Below are 26,937 nucleotides of genomic sequence, written 5' to 3' on the forward strand. Positions count from 1 at the left end.
TTTAATCTCATGCGGCATGGGTCCCTCCAGATCTAATCACACTTAGGGCTGCAGATCCAAATCCAGAAAGAGTCAATTCATTTAGATAGAGTATGCATATGGAGAATGTGCATTCAATTTGGGCAAAGCGAAGCCTGATGACTCTTCTCATTCTATGTATTGTAGTGCTCCAGAGCTACTCGTTTCTTTAAAATTTTCCATGGCTTCCCTTCTTGTGCTTTTTTGCCCAGGTTCTGGCTGCAGACCAGGGCTGGTTGCGTTTCCTTTTTGTAGGAATGCAGCCAGTCAGTGAGTATGGTGACACTGAGTGCTTTGTTTTTTTTAATTAACGGCACTGGAGAAAACAAACAGATGATGCCTACCCTGTTAAAGGCCATCTTGGAAGCATATTTAGAACTGTAATATTTTTCTACCCATTTAGTACGTGGCTTCGCTTCCAGTTTGGGAGGGAATAAGCTCATTTGAAGCTAAAAAGCACAAGGCTGGTGGAAATGAGCCAGGTGTGGTGGGGTGCTCTGCAGCATGCCAGAGTGTGAGGCTGAAGTGGGAGAGAAGCCTGGCTCCTCAGGAGAGCTGGCTTTAAATCCCCAGCTCGTATTGCTGTCAGCAGGCGAGGTGGAAGAGTGTTGCAATTGCAAATGCTGTCATCTGCCTACATGCAAATACGTCAGAACAAAAGAAGCAGTCGCTTCAGAAGACGTCTTCCCCCAGCAGCCAGGCCTGCCTCCAGAGGTTTCCATGGTGCTGCACGTGCTCCTTGCGTAGGTATGGAGCAATAACGTGTTAGCACTTATTTTACATCTTTAAAAGGAGTGCAGAAATGCTTAATTAAAAAGGATCTTGATCTTAGAACAACAGACCATAGGCACTTTTTGCCTCCGGAGTAAGTTTAGGGATTATGCTGCCTTGCTGGGAACTTCACTGTATATGGCTGTCTGTAGTTGATAGGATCCCCTTTCATTTTTATTTATTTATTTTTTTAAACTAAGTGTACTTCCCATTTTATTACTTGGGAACATTGTGATTAGCACAGAGCCCAGAAGCAGTAAATCACTTGGGCACCTGGCATTTCATCATCCCATGAAGAGCAGCTGAATGCCAACAGACGTGGCCACCCCCCAAATTCCCAATGACCTGGATTGTTTTTTCCTGCCACCTACTTGGTGGAAAAAGGGAAATGAGGCACCCCTGTCTTCTGTAGGGTGCTGAACTGAGCTGTTCACCTCCAGCCAAATGAAAACCTCGCAGAGCTTTGTGGCATCCACTTTGTGGATGGGCACCTCACAGCCCTGCTACCAGGCTGCAGCACTGACTGTGCCCATCTTGGCCGTGCCAATTTGGCACGGTGTGGGGCTGTGCAGCAATCTGTGAGTGAGCTGGAGGTTCGCAGGATTCTCCTTTGGAGCACAGCCCTGGGAGTGCCCTGCTCCCCTTCCTGATCCACCATGGCCCAAGTGTCTGCGTCGCTCTGGGGTGTAGCTCTTGTTTTTAAAGCCTTCTCCTGCATTAATTGGGATTCCTGCTTTGAAGAAGGCCTGGTGCATCCAAAGCCTGGCTGTGTTGCTTTGTGGTTCTGCAGATCCTGCCCGCAGTCCTGTTAATGACTATTATTTTTCCTCCAATATGTTATGATGAGACTTGTGGACTGGGTAATGTTTTCCTCTGAATGCCTCTACTGTCTGCTTTCCACCTCAGTGTCACTGATTTGATAGCATTTAAATTAACGAGGGAGCGAATTGTCAGGCAGTCACAGAAAATTAAATCAATCTCTGTGAAGCAGAGATTAAGGAGTGGTTTTTGGCCTGGGTAAGTTCAGTCACTGCTGAATAAACCCTTTGCTAATCAGCATCTGAATTTGCAGAGATTAATGAAAGATCAAAGGAGTCTTTGGTAACGACTGCAACTATGTCATCTCTGAAACAAGGATTTGTATCTCCAGCCTGTTTAAAGAGGAAGGAAAGGTACCCTCAAGCACCCTTCTTTCTCTCTGCAGTCATGGTTAGGTAAGGCGGACCACACGGTGATGTCCAAACTGGATTAAAATTAAAGCAGCCTAAAACTAAGGTGATAACTACTGGGGAAGATCCTTGGCCACATAACTGAGCCCTATGGCCATCCACCCTGTGGCTGTCCCCATACCAGTGGCGTGTGTGAGAGCAGGCAGAGGGCACATGGGCAAAGACCAGCACTGCAAAATTCAACAATTCTGCATAGGAAACTTAAGGAACAAGCAGCCTCAGTGCCTGGCTGGGATGGTGGCAGCAGTGTTTGGAGGTCCTGCAGCAGGAGTTGAGAGCTGGGGGCCCAAACACACTGGGGGAATACAGGGTGATGATGTGCTTGTGCCAGGAGTGTTGGTGGCTGCCAGGTGCAAGGTCAGAGTTTAGCCAGAGGTTTGGGAGACCAATCTCAAATTGTTACAGCCTGGTGGCTCTCTTTAAATGTTATCCAAGGGATGGAGTGTGTGTGTGTGGAGTTGGCAAGGCACTAGAGCCTGGCTGTAAAGAACTGCTATGATTGTGCGTTTATTAACAGCTTTGCATTTCCTGCGAGTGATCTGTAGTTTATACAAGATAAGAGAAGAACACCACTTTCCCCTCAGCTGCTTGTGCAAGAACAAACCTGATCTGTCAACAGTTGCTTCTCTTGTAACTAAAAACAAAGGCTCCCTAATCTGTCCTTATCTCTTTTTTTCCCTTTCCCTGGCCAGATCACTCTGTCGGATGGAGGCTTGTGCCATGCCCACATCCAGCTGGAGGGATGGGGCTGGTTTTGCTGCTTGGGAATCACACAATGAACTGTAACTCTCCTGAATTTTCTTGTATGACTTTCTCTTTTACTTCTGTGAAATGTTCTGTGAATGGAGGGCGCAGAGGTGTGTGTGCATGGTGTGTGTGTGTGTGTGTACCCAAAGGTCCTCAGCAAAAATAAAGCTTGAACATCGAGAGCTATCAGGCAAAAGAGCTGCTGGTGGCACAAGCTTAAAGCCCCAAAGTCCCCTGGCCATGGCTCTGTGCTCAGGTGTCAGCTGGCCCATCGTTTTGCATTCATCTGTGCAGAAATGTTGTCTGGCCAGTGGGTTTGAAGCTGATCAGCTGCCCTGCAGAGGTCTCTGTCTGCAGAAGGTTGTTTCCTTTTATCCCTAAGCACTTTTAGTAAAAGCAACTTCTCTTTAAGGACTTACCAGCGTACACAAATGTGGGGGGAAAAATACATAAAAGGAGCACCAGGAATAAAACAGAGCTTTTGGATTGATAAAACGATCTGGTTACCTGTTTTCCAGCCTGCATTGTACTCCCATCTGCAGGAAGGGAGTCTGCTGGCTGTGGTGGGAATAACCTCCCTTGGTAGGAGCAGGAGACAGGACTGGAGGTGGCTGGATTGTGCAGCTGGTAAGGAAGACGTGGGGACCTTGCATCATCTTGGCTGGAAAGCTAAATCTCTCCAGAGGAGTGTCTTTGCTCCCTTATTAAATGGAGCTCAGCAGCCTGAGGGCAGAGTCCCTGGGGGCTGCGTGCGCCCTTCCTAAACCAATATTGCACAGCGGTTGTGAAGGGAACTGGTTTTGTTTCACAATTCCTTTCCACCTTCCCTCTCCCCGCTCCCCCCACAGAGCGTTATCTCCTGACATGATGCCATTAACTCTCTAATTAGCCCTGGGGGTGTTCTGGGGAGATAACGAAGCTAGAGGAGCTCAAATAAGCAGCGTGCGCAGATGTTTACCCAGGGTCGGAGGGCAGACCTGTTGTGACAGCCGATTGCCTTGAGGAGGGAGAAGCCGACCTGTGCTGCAGGCAGCCCAGGAGCAGGGCTCTCCTCCTGCCCTCAGCAACTCAGTCTTCCCCCTGAGTTTTGAAAATGGGGGAAAAATGCAGCTGGATGTCCTTGGAAGAAAGGATTGTCCTTTAGGAGCAAGCACTTGCAGTGCAATCAGGGCATCTTTCTGGCTTGCTGGCTGTGCAAGAGGCCGTATCCAGCTGCTTTCTGCAGCTGAAAGGCAGCATCCTGCCCACCACTGCATCTCTTGGGTGTGTTTTTCTCAATTTTGTCTTGCTATATCTTTTTTTTTGAATGGGGAAAGTCCCTGTTTCGGTATGGAAATTTTCCTTCCTCACCTCTTCTGCTTGGTTTGAGCAGCGAAGGCCAGCTGACCACCGCTGTGCTAGTTTTTGGGAAGGAAGGGTGATTATTTTTTTTTCCTCTTTAACCTGGCTGCTTGCTCTTACTGTCCATCACACGTGTCCCCATGAAGTCTTCGCTGGAAAAACTCCCCAAGCTAATTGGCAGAGGCTCGTTTTTGAGCATTCAGCAGTTATTCATATGTAGCAAAGGGAGGGGGGAGGAAAAACCCACACATTCTATTTTTTCCTCCTCCTTCTGTTATCTCAGTCTTAATTTGTAAACATTTCTGAGCTGAGTGGATGTCGCAGTCCACGGTGACGCGGTTGATCCAGATACTATTTTTACAACAGAGTGGAGAGGTCTGAGCAGACTTTTCCCTTTGATCTGCAGGAAATTCTGCATGAAGCCACCTAACAAGCAGGCAGGTGCATGCAACCCCCCAGCCCCCCCGAAATTACGCAATCTCCAATTAACCTTACCATTAAAAAGACTTGTGGCGATTGCATTTTTTTTTTCATTTCCATGTTTTAGCACAGTTTCTGTGTATCCAGGAGGGGTTACCGAGAACTTGCCGATGGTACCAGGCAGAGATGCTGGGACAGACCGTGTAACAGCATGTGGAAAGCACATTCCAAAGAAAAACCTGAATCCGCAGTTTGACTTGGCCGATGCCTCGTTTTGGAAAGTTAGGGGTCTTGTTTGTGTTCTTCGTTTCTCAACATACCAGTGGGAGCTGCAAAGCATTGCCAGAAGCTCTCTGGAGTAACTGAGTCAGACCTGGGAGGGTTGCACCTGAAACCTTCCAATCTAACTAATGATAATTATTTTGGTTTCCTAAAGTGCTGGAGGTCTCCTCTTTAGAGGGAGAAAGATTTTCCTTTCCAAGCATCAGCTGCTTTGCTTTTCTGTCTTCAGCCAAACAGAGCATCCAAAGGTTGAAGCCCAGCCTGATGCTTTGAGTTGATTTTTTTTTTCTCTCTAGTTTGTCTTTTTTTTTTTTTTTTTGGGGGGCGGGGGTAGGGGAGGAAGCTTATTGCACTGGAAGAATAAACTTAAACCTTGTTGCTTTGGCCTCAATGTGAGTAGAAATAATTTATTTTAACATGTGGAAGGAGGGCCTTCTCCTGCAACAATTTGCTTCCTTTGACTGGGCTGGTTGTAGGTAGAGGTTATACCTTGTTACACCAAAGATTGGCCCGCATGTGACTTTATACCATTATGGTTACAACAGAATTTACGATGTTCTCCTTGGAGAAGAAAAGCCTTTTCCAGAAGGCTCAGAAATGATAATTACAGACCCATTGCAGAGGAGTGAGCGTGCAGTCTGAAGGGGATCACTTTAGTTTTGTGACATCTACTTAAGCATTTGCAGTTGCAGGGAGTTGAGATTTCCTCTGACAGCATCTAAAAGATGCTGCCTTGCTCTTTCTAGGTTTTAGCAGACTCATCCGTGTTTAGATTTTGGAATTTTTGAGTGCTGTCTCCTGCCTGCAGCCTGGAAGCTCTGGGGATGCTCTGTTACCTCTGCCTCCCGTGCCAGGGTGATGGTGGCCTCCTTTGTGGCACCTGGGGAGGGCTGTTTGCAAAAGGCCCCTTGTCAAGCATCTCCTTCAAGATGATAACACAGGCTAATACTTCTGAAACACCGAGCCAGGTCGGGGCTGTGTGTACAGAGGGCAGGGATTTGTGCTGACATGTCAATTTATTCATGCTATATACACTTCTCCTCGTGTTTGACATGCAGATCTCGCTGGATAAACTTCCACATATCTCTGTGTAGCGCATCTGGGTGTTGCTTCACCCACAACCACCTCCAGCCACCTGTGGGACAGAAGATAGCAGATACCCAACACAACAGTGCTGCATTAATGACTTGGAAAAGGAGGATCTTCTGAGTTCAGTAGCACAGCTAGTAAATGAGTTTTGTTTTTTTGGTTTTTTTTTTGCAATGACTTGCTGAGGTTGGGAGATCGATGACTGCATCTTGGCTTATTCTTTCTCTCCCCTTCCTCTTCATAGCTTTTGAGCTCATGGGCAAGTATCAAAAACCTGACAGGATTTAAGGGGTCAAAACTGCCAGCCCCTCTGAGCTCAGTATAACACTTCCCTGCTATTACACGGCAGTAACTCCACAGGTGACTTCCAGCTTGATGTCCATCAAGCTTTGCAGTGCTGCTGTGAATTGACCTGTTTGGCTAACGGTGCCGTGGCTGTGCCCTGCAAACCTTGCCTGTATCTCCAGATAAGCACTTTCTGTGGTTTTCTGGCTTGTACCCCTTTCTGAGATCACAGAAATGCATTGAGCGCAGCAAGGGGTGCTGGGGAAGATGGAGAAGGCAAGGGGAGGTGGCAGTGTTCTCCTGAATTGTTCCAGTGATGTAGGAAACTTGTTGTGGGCCCAGCAGGCTCCTCCTGGTAGTCCAGGAGTGCTGAGGGTGTGCAGGGCCCCAGTTGTTCTGGGGTGTTGCTGTTGGTGGTAGGTTGGGCTCTCCCTTTGCTGGGGAGGGCTCTGTGCTACTCCCTGCAGCCCATTGCTGGAAGTACCATCCCGGGGAAGCACCTCCTTGCGTTGTGCTTTTGGGCGAGGAGGGAGAGGCAATGTGCATGGTAAATGCTTGAACCCTTTGCTCTGGTGTCCAGCAGTCCTGTGCTGAGCCAAACACGCTGCGTGAGAGCGGAGTGAGACAACTGCTTAGCCTCTCATGGCAAGGAGCTGCTGCAGGGTAGGGAGGGCACTGTGATCCTCTGCTGTTTGCTCTGCTGCCAGTTCCTTTCTGCAAGTGTTTTTGCCCTGTTTTATTAGTTTTGGAAAGTAGCTGGTGGAGCTGGCTGTGTCCTTTGATTCTCAGGGTGGCAGGAAGGCAGCGGCAGCTCCTTCTGCTGTAACGTGCTGGGGAGGGCAGCCCGGGGAGCCATTACCACCCTGTGCTCACGAGCAGCACAGCCTGCTTACACTGATCTCCCTGTGAACCCGGTGTCCTCCCCTTGTGAGCCCAGAGATGTTAGGGTTAAAGGATGCCCGAAGGCGAGGGAGTTGGTGCAGCAGGGAGCAGAAGCAGCTCCCTGGGCAGGAGGCGTTGGCTGGGCTCTGTGTGGGTTGCAGGTCTGCCAGGGACTTCTCTTCCTCCCCCTATTTCTACAAAGCCCCCCACGGGTCAGTTGCACTCAGAGACTCGGTTTTCATTGTGAGTGGCCGAAGCAATGTGTGCGTAGTTAGCAATTAGCCACTGGTCTGCTTCACAGCAGGTCCTCAAATAAGTCTGGAGCACTGTCATTAGGCTGGGAGGGCAGGCGGCTGCTCTGTGATCTGGATGTTTGGTTTCCTCTCTCCCCCTTCCCCACCCCTTTAGAAAGGTGTTTTGTTTCCCCTCGTTGGATGGAGCTCGCCTGCTCTTCCAGGAGCAGACGAAAGGAGCTGCCTTTTGTTCTCCTCGTGCATCCCGCGTAGACAGCGGTGGCTCGGTGGATCCTGTGCACAGCTCCGGACTGTGGGGCAGCTCTGCTCCGGGGCTGCTGGCACAGCACAGACTTTGCAACCCACGTGCGGGACCACCTACACAGGGACCTGGGGCAGACTGGGGGGTATCTGCTTGTTCAGAGAGAAGTCACGTCAGGGCTGTTCAGAGTGAGCAGGCAGCAGATCAGTTTTACCGCAGATGGGCTCTGAGGTGTCTTTCCAAAATCTCTCGTTGCTGTGGGCACAGTGTTTGGGTGGCTTTTGCTGGAGGATACCCAAAAATTTCTCCCATGTATTCGCTCAAAATAATGAGTCTCTTTAAGTTGTTTTTTAAATTCTTAATAATTTTGTTTGTAAGTGATATTACTCCTAATCTTATTGCAGAATTACATAGAAGCGCAGAGGAGGGAAGAAATGTAGCTACAGCGAGGTGATGTCCTGTGAGCGTGGATGAAAGCACACGGATGACAGAGCATGTGGCGGGATTATGGTGCACAAAACAAGGATTGCTTCTCAGAAAGCCCCTTGTGTGTTTTGTCCAAAAGCTGCATGCCGCAGCAGCTGGAGGCTCGGCTGCGCTACTGCCCTGCCGGTCTCAAATGTTATGCCTTGATCCCTTCCCAAACGCTTTGGGCTTTGGTAGCAGCGAAGCCAGTGCCTGAGGAAAACACTAGACTCTTCTTGGAAAATAAATAAATGAAAGTTTTTTGGAGTGGCTGCTTTGGAGCAACTCCGTGGCTGTCTTTTGAGTTCCTAAACTTGTAGAGAAGTGACAGGGGAAAGTTATAGTTTCCTTTCATTTCTTTTCTTTTTTTTCCCCTCCTGTCATTTTCTCCCCCCCTTCCCTTCGCTTTTTAGAGATTGGTGATAAGGAATTCTAACTACTTAATGAGCTGGGAGAGGCCTCTCTCCATTGGAGTGGAGGACTCCAGGTGGCACTTTGACAGATTGGACAGGTAAGGCAGGAGAGCCCCACCTCCTCCTCCTCGCCTATAGTTAGGTATATAAGGGAAACTTAAATTATGCAGAGAGGCACACTCCGAGTCCTGTTATCTTCCAAGTAGCATCACATACTTTTAGGGTCTTCTAGGGGGTGGGAGGTGTTTGTCAAAATCCTGGAGCCAGAAGAAAGAACAGCAGCATTGATCAATTTGACTGCTAACATGTTGTACCTGGAAAACAATGCCCAGTCCCAGTATAGCGAGGTAAGGATTCTAGGTTTGAGTTGTGATCTCTTTTAATATATTTTATTTTTAGTCAAACTGTGCACTTTCTTTACCCCTGTAGCCCTGTTGTTAGGTATGGAATATACATTGATTTTTTGAAACTTTTACGCCTTTACAAATGGCAGGTAGTTTGCTGGGCTGGATATTGGAGTGAGAATGAGCTTTGACTCTTTACATTTAGGACAGTGAATTTGTTTGGAGAACTTTGATTAACCAAACATATTAAAAAATATATCTTTTTTTTGCATTGGAAAAGCAAGTCGAAGCAGTCGCGTACTGTGACCAATGCATACAGATTCCATTCCTGTAGCAGTATGAACAGTATCTGTGTTGACTGCATCATAACTCATTAACTAGTCTTTTTATTGCCAAAATTGCTGCGCATTGTTAGAAGTGGATGATGTTTAGGAAGTAAACCAAAAATGCATTGTAATCCCCATCTTTGGTTACATTTTTAAGTAAAATAATATATTAACAGAGGTTCTTTGCCGCGAGTGTTGCGTTAGCGTCCACACCAATAACTCTTTTACACAGTGCTGTTAATATGTCGCCTTGTGACTTGCAGCAGAAAAATATTTTATATGGGTCTGTTTAAGCACGTTAGAGAATAAATTTGTGTAAAATGGATGCAACCTTTTTCCACCGTATGGGTGGGCGCGAGTTGAACTCAAACTTCAGATACAGCTTAGATTTTTTTTTTTTTCTAACCAAGTGGGTTGATGTTTTTGTAAGGTGGAAATCGAGCAAACTGCCGCATACTGTGAAAGTCTTTGAGGAAGTTACCTGGAGCTGAGGCAGATCTAACAACAATATTGGTTTACATTCCAGCGGAGACAGCAGCTGTGTTGACACTCATCAGAATGGCGATGCAGCAAAAGCTCCGCTCTGTCTGTGTGTGCGCGCGTGTGTGTTTCTGGTGAAAATGCTTCAAGTGGAGGGCATGGGGTGCGGGACCTGCAGCAGACAGAAGCTCAGCCACTCGGAAAAGAAAACAAAATAGGAATAGCATGGCCGAGAGTGTAGATAGGAGATGTGATAGCTGGTGAGGAAAAGCCTGTTAAATGTACACTTAGGGCTTGCACACCTGGGATGGCAGGCTTGTAACTCGGGTAAACTGAAACCTGTGTATTTTCCAGGTCCCCTGTATTTCAGGGCGTGCAAATTTACAGTGTGCTCTCCATTCCTAGCTGCTTTTGCAGCCCAGAAGACACCAGTGACTATATTTTTTTTTTCCTTAGGTTAATTATAAACTCTTAAACGGGGGGAGAGCACGTCTTGGTGTGTTTGCTTGGCATTATTTGTCTCCTGCTATCTGATCAACTTTCGCTGAATAGCAGCGGCGAGGCTGTAGAGTCCCTATGGTTGACTTGCTGGGCTCATCTGTCAAAGCGATGCACTCAGAGCGTTCTCGCTCCGCTCAAATGCTGCTCATCATGGTGGCAGTCAGGGGAGCCTTGTAAAAGGCTTTAGCCTTTTTCTTTTCCTCTTAGATTTGAGCGTGATGCACTGACTTTGCTCATTCAGTGAAGCGTTGCGTGCTGTGGAAAGAAAACCCAATTAACATTGACTTGGCTGTGTTTCTGAGGGAGAGCAGTTTTTCTGGTGACTCTTCTTGAGTGAGCTGGGGACCTGTTAATGCTCAATGAAAATATATTGGGGGTGATGAACTTTGCCCATTGTAGGCTTTTGCATGGCTTCCTCAAAGGAAAACTAATAATGAATTAAAAAAATACCTTCAGGTCTCAGTGTGGAAATAGGATTAGCAATCTGTTGCAAGTATTGTTGGAGTTCAGATTTTTAGCATTGCTGCTCGTCTGGGCAGAAAGCAGCCACGAAAACTCACGAAAAACTTAGTGTAGACCGTAGGTTGTGTCTAAAAATGGGTAAAAACCTTATTAAGGCAGGGGAGGGCAAGTCAAACTTTTTTGCACTGAAATCCAGTTTCAAAATGGAGAGCAGGCAGCTTCTCTCCCACTGAATCTTGTTTCCTTTCACACTGCATATCAGGACACCTTGCCTGCCAGCACCGGCTCCTCATGGGCACCATGCTCTGCCCGCCGGCTCTGTGCCCCGCTCCACCCCATGGCCTGGGCCTTGTGCAAGGCCCGGTCGGGGCCACGAGCTCGCACCATGGCCTGCGGCCCCATGGGGCCCATGCCCACAGGCACAGTGGTGAATGCCTCAGTGAGATGAGTTCTCTAAAATGAACAAAGTCTGTTTGAGGGGTGTTTGAGGAGTCAGTAACAGCCCTGAAAGGCTGGAGGTGGAACCTGCCCCAGCCTTTTTCCAGCTTAATCTAATCCAACGTTTGATCTGGGTTGACTATAAGTGTGGTCGAGCTCTTTGTTGGCAAACTGCTGGACTTGGTGGCTCTGGAGATCCTTTCCAGCCCATTCCTTTATCTTTAACTAGGAAGTGTGAAAAAGAGAGATGTAGTGTGTTTGGAGTGGGTGTAATGGGGTGTTGAGGTGGTGTTCAACAGGATCCCTTGGGTATCAGATGTCTCTCCTACCTCGTCTCCACATTTGGCAGTTCTAGGTATTGTGCAGAAACATCTGCAGGGGAACATGCCCCAAAATCGGTGTGCTTATAAACCTTCAATGCTTTGCACAGAAGGTATCAGCAAGTCTGTCCGGTCTTGTCCAAGTTTCCTGGGTGCTGGGAGAAGGGGATGAGAGCAGTAGAGAGATTTTCCTCTGGGGACCGATTCTTCTGGAGTTTGGCCGAGATGATGATGTAGAGAGTTTGGTGTGTTCGCTGGAATTAAATTAAAGCATTGCCAAAAGAATAAACACGACTTGTTCAAACACTGATAAGAAAAAAGTGCTGTGAATTTTGATTATCTCCTTCTTCCCAAAGATCTTCCTGCTCTTTGTGGGAGAGAGGCAAATTAAAGAATCTCTTTCCGTTAAGATTTTTATCGTAGTTTTGGGAGGGGAATGGGGAAATGAGTTTTATACAAAACCTTTAAAACTTCTTGTGCTCTGCTGCATGGCTTTTTGGCAACATTCCTTCGTACTGGAAATTAAATAGGCTGGATTGCTGCAAATCTTTGATTCAGGGCTAGGGTAACCTATTCAGAAGGCTGGACCTCATAAATTGTTAAATGATAATTCAGATGCATGTGTTTGACCTGTAGTGCCCTGGATGCACGTCTTTGCTCTTGGCTGAAGCAGTCAGGTGGGTCTGTGGGCTGGATGTCCTGAGGGAGCAGGGCTACCTAACTGTGGCACAATAAATGTTCCTCTGTTGGGGATGTTGGTTTTAGCAGACCTTAATTACAGGTTAAGGAATTGAGAAACTGAGATACAGCTGAACTTGAGTATCATCTTCATTTATGTGGAGTAGAAATGTGATTAGATTTTAGAGTCCTCGCTCTAAAGGACTAGAGCTAAACCAAGTTTGAACTTGGCTGCACGCCGCCTGAGGAGGAACAAGTCGTGGCCCCACTGGTGCTGCTTTCCTTGGCCAGTTTTCAGTGGTCACCTCAACTGCCTGTGGCAACTGCTCTGCCTTGCCCTGCTTTGTGGCCCTCAGCCAAGCCTGGGGGGAAGGAAGCAGTCTTCCTGGGAAGCCACCTGGTCACTCCCAGGAAAGCGGCTGTCTCGTTGCCTTCCTGCAGTCTGTCGGTACAGGGGAGAAAGGCTAAGCTGTGCGTTGTTTCTTGTACCCTGCATCTCACCATACGCTAGGGATAAGTGCTTGCAGGGCTCTAGATGAAGCTTATTGAGTTTCTCCAGGGAGGTATTGGCTAAGCCTGCCCCTCTCTCCTTGTCCTTCTGTTTGTGAAGGTGTCCTGGAGTTCTGCTGGCTCTAATTAGGGACACATTAACTCCTGATGCCTGGGAGGAAACTTTTCTATGAGCAGTGCAGGGTTTGGGTAGGAGCAGCATGCCTTTCAGGGGCTCCTGAGCATTGAGATGAAATTAACATCTGCACGTTTGGGCACAGGCCCTCACTGGGAGCAGGAAATGAGGAGATGTGTTGAGGGTTGCATTACTTACTAGTGTCCCGTTGCAGTTATACTCCTTGTGTGTTTGTCCCTCAATTTTGCTGTAATTGCACTAAAGGTACCAAAGCTTTTGTAATGTGACTTCTGTGCAAGCCTATGCAGCATGCAGGGATCCTCTATGAGGATGTCAAGGCCCTGTGTAACCAAGTACCTGAGCGATTTTAAAACCCGTCCAGTTGCAAAGGTTTGCCCTGTGATAGAAAAGCTAAGGTAGACTTGTATGTGCTTTGTCTTTTGTTCGGAGAAGCTAGGTAGATGCTACTGCCCCTTTTGGGTCTTCCAATAAAGAAACTGAAGTAGTCTCAAAATGGGCAGCAGGAAGCTGAGACCTGCCTCTTGCCGTGTGCTCCCATCTCCCTGCCAGCTGAAACAGAAGTACCGCTCTGGGCGAGAACTGAGTCTGGCTCCCACAAGGGTCTAATCTCCAGCTCTCAGAACAGGTTTGTCATGCCATGGGTGGTCTTCTGGTTTGTAATATGATGCATAAAAGCTTGGATGATATCAGCATTGATGGTAGAACTAACGTGATCCCATGTAGAACAGTGAATTGGGGGTATTATCTGGAGGAATCATCTCCTCGCTTTAGGCAGAAGGACTGGTCTTCAGCAGCCAAATGTTGTGGGTGTAGCTCAGAAATAAGTGATTAACCTGCACGTGAGTGGGATGACTGAATGAGAATGTCCTTTAATAGACAAATGAAACCTGATGTCTTGTCTGCACAGCTTTAACTTCTGAGTGTGCCGTGTGTTACTCCTGCAGAGATTAGGATAGCCTGGCTGTGTGCAAAGCATTGTTATTGCTCAGTAGCGTGTTCTGTGGTTTGCACAGTAAAGCAATTACATTGGACATCAGATTAGAAATTGCATTTCCATTTTACAATCTTCTGTGCTCAAAACAAGGACTAATAAGCAGCCTGATACTAGGGGCAGGGTGTTTTCTCAGTTGTTGGCAAATTAACTTGCTTCACTTGGTGGATATAACTTACACTAAATTTCTAAAGTAAAGTATTCACAGTAAGATAGAAAGGAGCGGTCCTTGCATTGAAGGTGTTTTACGTCTTGAACTGGTAGTTGTAACTGATGGTCCGTTTTCAGTTTGTGACTTGGCAAAATTCTGGGAAATAAGGTCATAGTGCTAGTGTAAGCTAACCCTAGTTGAGACAAGATGAAATTATCCATGTAACTTCTATTAAGGTGTTTTCCGTGGGGAATACAAGAACTGCTGTTTTTAACTGGTTATTTTTACGAAGCTGACGGCTTCAGTCTTTCATGCTGTCACCAACACGTGAATTCTCTGAATTTCTTCTAACACAAGCACAGCTATGTTACTGTGTTATTGTGTGGCTCCCTTAGTGTGTTCTTTCTTCTTACTTTTTCTTTTTTTAAGTAACGGTTTAAGTGAAGTGAAATTGCTCAGGGACAGAGAAAGAAGAAAAGCATTAAGGGAACAACAAAAGAAAGCTTTGTCTGCCTCACGTACGCGTTTCTGTCTGGTGGTGGCCGTTTGGGTTGTATCTGCCAAGTTATGCCAAGCAGAAGGGTTTATTTCCAATCACGGCTCTGTTTTGCATGATGCAGAAACATTGCTAGCTCGGTCAGGAAGATATGGCAACCCGCAACAGGAAAGCCATGGATGTGAGAGGGTGACTCTGGTAAACCACGTGCTTTGCACTTTCTTTCCTCTGGAAGACGTTGGCTATAGCTCGTGGAGAAACTGCTTGCTTTATTATCGTGAAGGGCTGAGTAAAAGCGGGTGTTGCCTGGCTCAAGGCAAATTTTAAGTTCTATTTACAAAATGTTCCCACTGAAAAAATCTGGAAACGCTTCAGAAAGGAACTCTTGCACCGATGGATTTGTGCTAGACATTGTTAAGCCCTGTTATTTTTCTGGCACTGCCTCCAACGCCTCTTGAGAATGTGCAGAGTAGGCAATAAAATGAGTGCAACTCTTTTAAAGCAAGGTTGCATAAATCATCTGAAAGGAGAGTAGCTTCTCATATACCAGCATTAATGCTCCACTTCAACCTCTCCAGTGGAGAAGTAAGCTCAAACTCTTTTATTTGCATGCCTTGACCTGGATTAGTGTCATCATTTTGGGTATCTAATGGAATTAAAAGGAAAATAATTGCTCTCCAAGGGCGTTGAAGTTCAAATTTTTCTAAGTTGCACACACTTTCCTAGATTCTCTGCCATCTCAGCGCTGTGATCAACTTGCAGTGCCTTGACAACTGAGGCTGTGATATTTAATGATACTTGAGCTCAGGCATGGTAAGGGGTTTGGGAGGGTGTCTCCAAGTGAATCAATTTGCTGTTCTTCAAAAAATTTCCTATTTTTTTCTTGTATTATTTAATAACTTGTAAGTAATCTTCCAGTCCTTGCTCTCCCACATGGAGCTTCCCATCACAGCTTTGTTGTCCTGTGAGAAGGCATTGTAACTGTCAGAGGAAATAGAGAATAGCTCTTAAATAGAGGTGAGCCATAGAACAAAGCTTTAGTAGAGCTGCACAGGACAAATGGAGTATGCGGGCTGTGATGTGGCAGCAAGCCAAAAGAGAAGGAAGTAAAGCAAAATGTAGGATTGAGCCTATTTCTTATAACCAGGCTGGATCATGGGGGAGGCCTGATTCTCTTCTAAACAGCTCTAAGCTGGTGAGAAGCTTTCCAGGTTTAGCTTGGCTTCTTACAATTGCTTTGTGCAAGAAGAAAATAGAGCAGTGTGGGCTTTAAAACAATTGCAGTTCTGTTTAGTCTTCTAATATTATGAGCAAAATCAATAAATACTTGCTCAGTAAATATGTGCAAGCCTTAGTTGCTCAGTGTTAGCAAAGTGGAGTTGAGTCATCTTTTGGAACTTGAGTCTAAACTTGATGTTTGAAATTACTGACTGTTATGAGCTCCCTTTTTCACAGAGAACAAGCAAGTAACAAAAACGGGATGCTTTTTGTTGTTTTCATTGTTCTTTTTTAATTATATCAGGTTTGAGTGATTTGGGAGTTGATCCAAGAATACTCAATGATATCTTGTTTTTCTGCAAATCCCCTGCTGCTGCTGTTTCACCTGGAGCCTTAATGATACAACTGAAGGAGCAGTGTTTTAACCAGGATGTGCATGTTAGTATCCAGAATAGATGGCTTGAGGTGTGATGTATTTCTGAGATTGTGCCCGGTCGTCTGCTCTGTTTGGAAGTGGACCCAGGTGGCAAGGCTGAGCACGCTTGAAAATTAGTGCATTGATTGGAGCCCAGCAGCCTCTTGGGATCGATTCCAGAGTTTGGATCCGGATTAAACTTCCCCCCAAGGACTTTGGGAAGTGGTGTACAAGGGGGCCTGGTGAAATTTGAGATGAGTCCAAGTTCCTCAAGATGGCAAGAAGACGAATGTTTTTACCAAGGGCAAGAGAGTGGGAGGAAACGCCCAGTTTAGGGAGGGAAGGGGAAATATTTTATGGTGGGGTAGTGTCTGGGAATGAAAGGGATGGATTGTGTCTCGGCAGATAGGAATCTTTCAGTTTTAATCCACATCTAGGAAGTAAATACAAAGACTTTTGCCGACTTCTGGAACAGGGAGAGGGGAGGAGGTGCAGCGCTAGGCTTCTTGGTCACGCTGCTTGGGTGGAAATCCCTGTGCTGCAGAGCTGAGGTCCAGCTGCGTAAGGAACTGATGTGTGGGGGCTGTGGTGCCTCAGGAGCTGGTATGAACAGAACAGGAGCAGTTCTCCTGGCCTGTGGCTTCATATAAGCATGCTGTCAACAAGAGTGTCGAGTCAGCCAGTGGGTCTCTCTGCCGTATGGGGAACGACTTGAAATATTTAATCATTTTGCCTGTTCTTTGCTTGTTTTAAGGTAACCTTGTGATGTGTTGGTTGTGCTTCAGAAAATACCTTTTGGGTGTGCAGTTGCTCAAAGTAATGAAAATCCTGACCAAATGCTCTGTAGAACTTGGATTCTGAAAATTCGGGTGTTTCCAAAATCTCTAATAGCCTCTGCAAGCCTTTATTGTGATCTCACTGCTGTAGTTTGTTCCATTTTTATCCATAGTATAAAAGTTGACTCCACCAAGGAGCACTGATGACTGAGTAGAGCTAAGCAGATACGTGATTTTCCCCCCAGCCCTTTTCCAGCAGCAGGTAAGTGTGCAAGAAGTTCCTGAATAGGAAGCTAGAATACACTGGCTAGGTGTGATCTGAAGTGACTAAAATATTAGTCACTTTGCAACCAGGAAGCCACCACGTGAACATTAAGATGGGAAAACTGTTGAGGCTAACCTTTATCAGGCCCCTGTGCTGAGTGTCTGGAAGTAACAATGCTCAAGTTGGAGGGGTAAAGAGTTGAGCATGGTATTGGATGGAGACTAATGGGTACATTATTATTGTTTTCTTAATGAGCAGCAGTCTAGAACCCCTTTCTGTAGTTGGCTACTGAAATCACATGCAGTCAGGTGGCTGCAAATAACTTGGAAATACCCTGCAGTTAGTTCTGCTAACTACTTTATTGCAAGAAGCATCCACTAATATCATGGAAATGAAGCAGGAAAAGTTCCTGTCTTTCTGCTAGCATGAGTGCTGCTGTACTGAACAACAAATCCATCAACTTCCCAGTTTGGGTAGTGAAAATCCTTCACAGTCAAGTGTCTCAAGGCAAGGCGCGGATTTGGAGATCTGCCTTCCTGTGCTCACGTGAATACTGAAGTCAGCAGTACTGTACAGCAAGGGGAAAAAATGGGAAGTGATTTTGGTTGTGTTATTCAACACTGGAGGGCCCGTAACAGAGCACCATGGAAATTCTGTATGTGTGCATTATGGTAATGTGACTTAAATGGCTGAGAAAACATTCTTGACGGCTGCAAGAATTACGGAATGAAGTCGCTGTGGAAGGAGCACTGCCTCTGCATGCATTTTGTAGGTACACACGTTCACTCTGATCCCATTCTCAAAGGCCATCTTTTTGGAGTGGCTTCCTGGTTTTGTGTGCCACTGTGCTGAATCCCAACAGGTCCTCGGGTGCAGGTGATGCCAGCTTGCTGGTGCTTGGTGCAGGCCAGGAGCTGCTTTAATATACCAAATAAAGCCATGTGTTAGAAGGCAAAGCCCTGCCTCCTTTTGTTCTCTGCACTTGGGGCATAATCAGGATTTGGCAGCCAGTCCTCTCAGCTCCCTATGTGATCTTGCAAGCTTTGCAGTCAGTGGTGCTGCTCGGGTCTGTTTGGTGGCTCAGGCTTCGAGATGTCATCGCTGTGTTTTGTCCCGTTTTGGACAGATGCATTGGCTGAATATGATAGAAAATTTGGTTGATCTTCCTTTTTAATCTGTGGGGACTCTCATGCTGCAGTATAACCCTTTTTGTTGCTTGCCGTAACTTGTTTTAATTTGCCCTTTGCCCTCCTATAACTCTTATTGAATTCTTATATTCTGTAGTTGTACCACGCTTCAAAGAGTGGGTGTGGGGGTTTATGCGTGGTTTCTTTGGATTTTTTTTTGTTTAACTGCTTGATTTATTTAACTTGCAGATGATCTGAATTTCTCGTTCTGACTAAAATGCTACCTAGCTGGAGTATTTTACGTTGGTGTCTGAAAACTGACATACTCTGCTTTTATTGAGCATAATGATGAATTTGGGAATTAACTTCAGCTCCTGGTGCTGTTCGGACCCTGATTATTCATTGTCTTTGTGCCCTATGGCCATACTTTGGTGGTTAGTGTCTGCCTCTCGGCGTGGATGACACACAGATATCCTGTCCAGCCTAATGCTGCCCTCTCAACGCAATAAAATGCTGCATGTCAGAAATGACTGATAGCCATCGATGATTACCATCCAGTTAAGAGTTCAAGAAACAAGGCAGCTTTAATCAACTCCTGGAGTCTTACTTTCCTGCCCACCCAACCTCAATTCTGTATTTTAATCTGTTCATTTTATTTTTAAAGCTACTTTTTTTCTTTGATCCAACTTCTCAGCATTGCTGTACAAACCCAGTTCATGGCGTTTCTGCCGAGTTGTGGTCATAGAGTTGCTCGGCCACTAAAATTAGGCAAAAAAAAATTAGGCCTTGCTTTTTCTGTTTTTCCTGTTGTAGGTCTTTGTCTTCAGTTATGTTTACATCTCTTGGGAGCACGAGGGGTGCCTTTCCAAATAGTCTGTGCTTTCTGGCTCCTCAGATCTTTGTTGACACTGTGCTGTCCAGCTGGTAATAAGAGAACATGGGAAGCTCTTGGCCTCTGATTTAGTTTTAGTAAGCTGAGTGTTTTGGGTTATTAATCAATTTGCTTTAAAATCATGGAGTTCTTGTGTCCTATTATATCTGATATCTCACAGGATGACAATTTTTTTCTTGTCTGTTTATATAGTTTTCAATTACTTACCAAATCGCTGTGCAGAAGCTCAATAAAGAAATGACTGTAGATGTGTACACTGGGGTGGATGTTGAACTTTTTTCTGTTTTAAACTACCTGAATTTTCAAAATAGCTAAGCATAGCCTAGAAGCTTACGCAAAATGATTTGATTTTTTTTTTTCAGAATCAAAGTTGATTTTGTTGCAAGAACACTTTCAAGAGCCCAATTCAGAGGGCTGTTTTTCCCTGCATTAAAAGCCTAAAATGCACTATAGGGAAGTCATTAATACTGTTTTTATGTGCATTGAAAAATACTTAGTACAAGATGTTCAGAGTTAATATTTGTGTGAGATGGATGCACTGTCATTCTATTAATCCTTGAATTAGACAAACGCTTTTACCTGAATTTGTGGCAGGTGGTGGGAGTCAGGAATTACAGGCATTCCTGCTTTGGGCTGTGCTTGTTTTAAAAGGCACCCTGCTTCTGGCTGAAAAATACTTCTTGCTGAGTTAAAGTAAATGAATTAACCAAGGGGCAAAACTCAAAGTTTAGTTAAAAAGGAGAACAATTGCAGCTGGGGGGAACGACATGACTCCAAAGCTTGTAGCCTTTTGGGCAGACAGAAACTTGCCCTTTTTTTTTTTTTTTCATGAACCCGTGTTATTCTCCAGGCTTACAAATGCCTGCTTTTTTGGACTTCTACTCAATGAGAAGTTCTGTTGAGGTCAACAGAGCTATGTCTGAGTGGAAATGCACACAGCTGGCAGTCTTGCTAGGTATGGCTGTTAAAGCTGTGCTGTGTGTTAACCTGAATGGTACAGACATTGCGTAACATGCACACTGGAGTAGCTAATTCCAGTGAAAGCTGCCCAGCCTTTCCTTCTTCTCCCTGGTATACAACACAATATTTTCATGCACGATGGTGTGTTTTTTTGCAAATTTCTGGTGCATGCTGCCTTCTGTTTAGTGTGTGCAGCATTGCCTACCAAGCTGGCTGCTGTCAAAGGGCTGATTAGCACCCCTGAAAGGGAAGGGGTGCTTTAGGTATGCACAGCAGGCAGTTCTTTAAGCTTCTATATCTGAACTTTAAACAAGGTTGCATGGCTTCAGTTGGTTGCTTATGTTTACTTGTTTTTTAGTATTTTTTTTTTTATATCTGGGTGAAATGAAGGACTGAGTTTTCTTTAGGTTGTACTTGCACGTTTGGTGTTGGAAATTGTCTGGGCAACCTGCTGGGACTCTCTTACTGCTGAACATGAAATATTTGTGCAGGAATATATTGGATATATTAAACTTTCATTTGGAAGGAGAGTGTCTTTTTTTCATTAATATTCTTGCATTTTGCTGCTTAAAATTACCATGGTTGTACTTAATGCATGGCTCAATAAGTCCCCTTCTAAATAATTCAGGAGGCAATATACAGAAATACTCATGCTCCCTGCTACAGGTGGAATTGAGCTGAGATGTTAAACCTCTGGTTTTGCTGTGGCTGGTCAGAGAGCCAGGATGGGAGCTGCTGACTGCAGGGCCACTTCTAGTCCAGCACACTCCATCATGCCAGGACTCAGTAACGCTGCTGGGATGTGAAGGAGTCTCCTCCCTGCCTGGAATAAGCAATGACCCAACAGTAAGATTATTCAGGTCGATCTGATTTGCAGTAGTGCTAAAAGCCATGACCCATAGTAATTAGAGTTTAGGTTCTCAGGCCCTAAAGCTCATATCATGGTAACTGTTGATATCTTTGGTTGAACCAAAGTTATTTGCTTGCTTGTTCTTCACATCGGGTATAAAGTACACATTATCGCTTCATCTGAGGGCTTCCGAACGTTTGTATTTAGCTGTACGGTAGGTCTGGAGGGAAACCTCTTCAAAGTAGACCTGCTGGCTTTGCTGGCATTTTAGAAATGGAGCTGGGGGGAGCGCAGAGGCTGTGTGACCTGCTGCCAGCACCCGGGCTCTCAGCAGGCACTTGGGCCTGAGCTGGTGTTGAAGTGATCATACACTGCTCCTCCGTGGCCAGGAGGCGGCCTGGGTGATGTCCACAGCAAGCCTGTTCCTCCCAAAAGGAGTGCCAGCCTGAGATCTTTCCCACAGATCTCTGTGCATCAGACTTTCCGCCAGTCCAGGAGGGCTTTTTAGTCTTTCTGATGAGAAAAGAGGCGAGAGATACAACCCAAATCACACCTCTCATTGTGATGAGTTAGATACCTGTTTCAGCTTCTGCCCTGATTTTAGCTGAGGGGCATGGGTGGAACCCTTAATTTCTTGGCGCTTCTTTGTAATGGCACAAGCACTTCGCCTACATCACATATTGTATCAGCTGCCTTCTGAGCAACTGGTGAAGCTGCACAGTTCTGCAGTCAGCACTATCTTGATTAATAATTATGATAGAAGCACTTCTGTTGAGCTTAAGTGCTTTATTTCCACCTACTAAATCCTCTTGTGGGAAGGTCTGAAAAACTAGGTTGATTCAATTTGTGTTTTTTTTTTTTGATACACTTCAGGTATCTGTTTTGGATGAGCCTTAAGCACCCTGGAAAACAGACCTTCCACAAGCAGCAGGATGAATGTTCTCCAAGAGGAAAGGGAATCTTTGTCTTGTCCAGCACTGAAATAGCACCGTAAGCTGGCTCCTACTAGACTTGGTGCATCAGTTGGGGTGCAGTTAGGGGCAAAGCACAGAAGTAGCAAAATGCTTTGTAAAAATCTTCTTGTTACTAATGTCCATGGTAGTTTACTATATTGATTTCATCATCTCATATCTTTGGAGAATAAGCACCAGTGGTGGTGTTTTGCAAGGCTTTGAGTAGCTGAACGCTGCTCTTGAGCCACGTAGATCCAGCAGTTACAAGCTAAGACTGTCAGCGTGTGTACGCAGCACAGATAAACGTTTCTTTGGAGATATGGAGAAGGGTTTTGATAGCTGGAGTTGGAGACATCAAGGGTTTCTACACCTGAGGCAGGTAACTTTATTTTCAGGTAGAAAACCTCAAAACTCCAAGATGTTGATAGCTGAGCAGTTAAAAGCTGGATGATGCTTTTTTGTTTTCTTCTGTGAAGTCTCCTTGTAAGCTTTTCTTCACTTGTGTGACAATCCTTCATGCGTGGGTAGTGAGAGGGTCTCTTTGCAGATGTATCCCGTAGCCTCATTTCTTAACACATTGGACTGGAAAGTGGGCTGCAGCCAGAAAAAGTGGGATACTTCTGCAGAGGTGGTTCCCAGTTTGGGTTCTGTGCACTGGAGCATTTGCATTGCCCTCTTGTGGCAGGTGCCCCACTGCAGCTGGGACTGGGGATTAAACGATTCTGCAGTCTCCAGTCCGGTTCTTAATTCAGTGGTGTCTCTAGTGAAACCGCGGCTTTCCTAACCCAGAAGCGTGAGTTAGCATGAAAACTTGAAAGCAGAGCTGATGGGATGTAGGAAGTGAAACTGATAGTTCGAGATGCATTATCGAAATGATGTCCCAAAATACGTAGTCGGGATCTAATTGCATCTCTCTAATTATTTGCAGTTAAATTCGCCTGCAGGCTTTTGCAGTGCCTCAGCGATATTAATAGTTTCAGAAACCTGGTGTGGGGGGGAAAAAAATAGAGAACCAAGGCTCTGAGAATTAGATAATCTGTGCTTTCTTTTTTCTATTAGCTAGCACTCTTGTTCTGCCAGGCATCAGCGGTGGGACTAGATCCTGCAGTTTTTTCAGACAAATTCCCCACCAAAACCAGAGTACGGGCAAAACTTAGGGCTTCCAACCGGGCAAGGCTTGATCCCTGAATTCAACCCCTTTCTGTACATGGTGAGGGGAGGCTGTGTGTGCGTCTGTGTGTGCAAACACACGCCCTGCAGCCTTCCCTGGAGGCTGCTGCCTTGCAGACGTGCCCGCAGCCCTTGATGTCTTTGTTCTCGCCAGCGCTCGCCGTCCGCAGCCCGGCTGGGCCGCAGGAGTTTTATTGCGGCGGGAGCTGCTGCGCGGGTGAATTCCAGCGCGCGCCTTCCCCGGGCCTGCTGCCCCTCTAATTGTTGTGTTGTCAGAAGGCGTGTGCCTCCCAGAGCCTTATCTGATTCCTCCGGAGGCCTTGCAAGCAATTCAGATGTTGACCCCTTGAGCGCAAACAACTCTTTGCGCCGCCCGCCTCGGGGCATAGCTGGGAGGTTTAGCGCCAAGCCAGCGGCTCCCTGCGCTTTGTCACCGGGCTGGGGGGCACCTGCGAGGGGCCAGGGAAGGTGAAAGGCTGGTGGGACTCGGAGGGAGACGAGAGGGGAGTCGGACAGCTGCTCGTGTCAGCGCTGGGATAAGTGCGAGGAGATTAATAGTTATTTAAGGAGCAAATGGGGACATGGCATTCGGCTGTGGCATGCGAGTGTATAAATGCGGTGGAATGGCTGCTCCGCTGGTAACATTTAGACAGATGGCCCCTGGACTGAGTGGAATGACAAGGATCTTTGATTCTCATAAGGATATCTTAAATTTTAATGGGGTACTTATTTTTTTTAATTGACGTCCGGGCAGCACCATCAGCATTTCCAGACCGTGCTGCATCATTAATGCTGACTGGCCCTTTGGTCATCTTTCCCCACAATCTTCAGCAGTCTGGGATTAGGAGAAACAGTCTTTAAGTGAAAGCTGAAACACTGTTGTTTTGCTGTCTGAGCTGGTTTAGGAGACTGTTTTCATCACAGTCGCCTTTTCATCATTCGGCTGGTTAGGGAGCGCGTCTGATGCTAATCTCCATGAGAAGTAAAACAACCGAACGATACCTCGGTGTTTTTTTTTGAGGTGTCTTTAGGTGTTATTAGGGCTGGAGGTGTGGGACTAATTTTGATTAAATGATCGAAAAATCTGCTTTGTTTGTATTATGGGGCAGAAGGGTGGAGAGATGTTGTGTTTTTTTTGACTAAGCACAAAATTATTGACCAGCAAAAGTGTTCCTGGTGCTGCACATCAGCATCCCAGCACCTTCGTTACAGAACCAGCCTCCAGCAAAAGCACATCCCAGGTCCGTTAAATAAGGCATGGGTGGTTGAATAACCTGCAGGAGATGAGACATAACTGTCATCTGCATTGTCAAAGCTGCAATCTCCATTTGGAGAAGGTGATCCCATCTGGATCATTGTCCTGCAACAGCTACTTTGCGTGCCTGGAGCCTAGCTGTGGGCTCTCTAACAGAGGCTCTGGGACATCCAGCGTCTTCTGTGCTGCTGTGGATGGGGAAACTGAGGCAGAGAAGGTAAATGACTAACCCGAGGCAACACGGAGAGTCACTGGTTCATCCAGGATTAGGACTCAATATGTAATTGCTTTTATTACTCCACTGCCTGGAGGCCTTAGCCAAAGCAGAGGCCCATTAAGCGCAGTGCTTTTTACATAGCAAGGAGCAATCCTTGCCCTGGAGACCTTGCAGCCTCAAGTAGGCTGAGGGTGGAGGGGGAGGCAAGGTGGCTTGCCCAAGGACATGGTGTGCTGCTGGCAGAGCAAGGGAATGAGCCAGCTGTCCCTCCTCTCTGCCTGCTCCCTCTGCAGACCATCCCAGCTCTCAAAATTAATTCCCCCACATTATTCCCCACAAAACCTTTTTGCGTCTCAGCTCGTAATAGCAAGCTGCACCACCTCTGCAAGATCCCATGTGCCTCACTGAAGCCCCAGGAACACCAGCCTCACCTCGGGCTCTTGATTAAATGCTCCATAAAAATATTAGCCTTTTCCAGACAGAAGCAAAAGGGAGAGCCCAAGGTGAGGCTGGTGCTCTTGAGGCTTCAGCGAGGCAAAGAGCCTCTGCTGCTTGGCTTATAATACAGACTTGTCCTGGAGCCTCTCTAGAAAAGGAGTGACTGTAGTAAAGAGGAAGGTCTTTGGCAGGCTGGCTGAAGTACTGGGAGATACCCAGGCTTTAGAGCTCTGGGTGGGATTGAAACTGTAGGATGTGGAGGGAAATGGGGTGCCTGTCCCCTCAAATGAAGGGAGGAGCCCAATTTCTGTGTGCCACGTCCTCTGCTAGTGGCAGAACTAGGTGTGTTTGTCACTGCATGTTCCCTGGGTGATCCCTGAGCTGATGGGGGTGTGTGTGTGAACCACAGACATCTGTCCCTAAGATTGGCACAACTGATGCCCTTCAGATGAGCACAAGAACAAGACTACGTGTACCTGGCTGAGCCTCGTGTCCCGCTCACCTGCTGTCCTGCGTGTCTGCAGCCAGTGCTTGCTCTTTTGGAGGAATAAAAGAATGGTGTAATAGTGTAACTCATTCCCTAGAGTATTTTCCTAGCTCCCAATTTTAATAACTGCCCAAGTTAGTGCTCCTAAGTGTCACCCTACATAGTATGGTCTGATCTGTGAGAAGAGGAATGGTCTTTGGGTCGAACACAAGACCATCGGATGATGTAGCCTTGTAGAAGATGGAGTCACCTGCACTGTACTGAACCTGATGATTTTCATCAAGTTATAGCAATCCCTGCAAAAGAAAAGGTCTGGATCTGGGTGTTGGTAGACCTGGGGAGCCTGCCTCCCTGCGATAGCTTGCTGCCCTGTGAATCATCTCCTAGTATGCAATCTTGTTTCCCAGCTCAGCTACATGCTGTTGATATACTGTGTGGCCGTGCAAAGCTTTTATTCTTTGTCTCATTTACTTCTTTGTTTCAGTCACCGATGTAAAATTGGGTATATTCTCTGCAAATATTCCTTCTCTTTGAGTAACACATGTAGGGTGGTGCTGAGAGCATGCTGTACATCCTCCATCACGAAGGCCGTGCTGCTGCTAGCCAGTCTGTGCTAACGTTGCTTCTGTAACACTTCTGTGCATCTGTTTGCCTCTAGCCGCAGTACACGAACCTGGGGCTCCTGAACAGCATGGACCAGCAGATTCAGAATGGCTCCTCCTCCACCAGCCCCTACAACACGGAGCACACGCAGAACAGCGTCACGGCGCCCTCGCCTTATGCCCAGCCCAGCTCGACTTTTGATGCCCTCTCGCCCTCCCCAGCCATTCCTTCCAACACAGACTACCCGGGACCTCACAGCTTCGATGTATCATTTCAACAGTCCAGCACAGCAAAGTCAGCAACATGGACGGTAAGGATGCAACGTAGCCTTGCTCCTTCACTGGCTTCAGCCCTGCAGCTTGTAGCGACACTGCTGGTCTGATACATATCCAGGCTTGTGCAAGAATGGAGTAACCTGTGTCCTCTCAAGTGCATGACATGTCACACACACAGAAGGGAAAGATTTATCTTGGTTGCTCTGGGAGGGTGTGGTGGGAATTTAACCCTCAATAGGATTACTAAATCCCAGGTGAATAAAATGCCTTGCAAAAAGACAATTGCTTAAAGACCATGCGTGATGAAACAGTGGCTCTCGATTTGGGTCTAGCATATGCTGGAGTGTAACCAGGAGATGGGCCTAGGGATAGCTTCAGTGCTTCCCTTGGTGTTCTTCAGCATCCGTGGGTTTGCATAAGGTTCAGTGTGCAAGGCTGTGCCAGCAGGATGGAGGTACGGGATGGAGATGATGCTTCCTGATCTGACCCAGAGTGGGGCTTTCTTTTGTCTTGTCCCCCTTGTAGATGGTGTGAGAACCCCCAGTGTCACCAGCTCTGGTCAGTCCTGCAGTATGTAGGTTAATTTTGTAACTTAGCATTTTCCTCCAGCTGCCAGAGTAGTGGTAGTAGGGTTTTTGTTTACTTCTATTTATAAAATAAATAAGTTTTGATTTCTAGAGCTGGCTTGGTTGTTCAAACTCTTGAAACCTCAACCTCATAACCTAGGAGGCAGCACTGCTGGAGCTGTGTGTCCTGGTGTGATTTA

General features: G+C 46.4%; 1 protein-coding gene across 10 annotated transcripts in view; it reads left to right on the forward strand.

Annotated features, from left to right (window-relative positions):
* TP63 (tumor protein p63) overlaps nt 1-26,937 on the forward strand; it is a 154,156-nt gene that overhangs the window by 76,436 nt on the left and 50,783 nt on the right. For 9 of the 10 annotated variants that reach the window (XM_038183806.2, XM_038183795.2, XM_038183798.2 and 6 more), the window contains one exon: nt 25,952-26,206. In XM_038183806.2, coding sequence (XP_038039734.1) covers nt 25,952-26,206 — 255 coding nt within the window. Of the gene's footprint in view, nt 1-8,587; nt 8,785-25,951; nt 26,207-26,937 lie in introns of those variants that run through there. The other variant, XM_038183803.2, reaches the window with a different exon arrangement.

The sequence above is a fragment of the Anas platyrhynchos genome, chromosome 9 (genome assembly GCF_047663525.1).
Source record: "Anas platyrhynchos isolate ZD024472 breed Pekin duck chromosome 9, IASCAAS_PekinDuck_T2T, whole genome shotgun sequence".
Taxonomy (NCBI): Eukaryota; Metazoa; Chordata; class Aves; order Anseriformes; family Anatidae; genus Anas; species Anas platyrhynchos.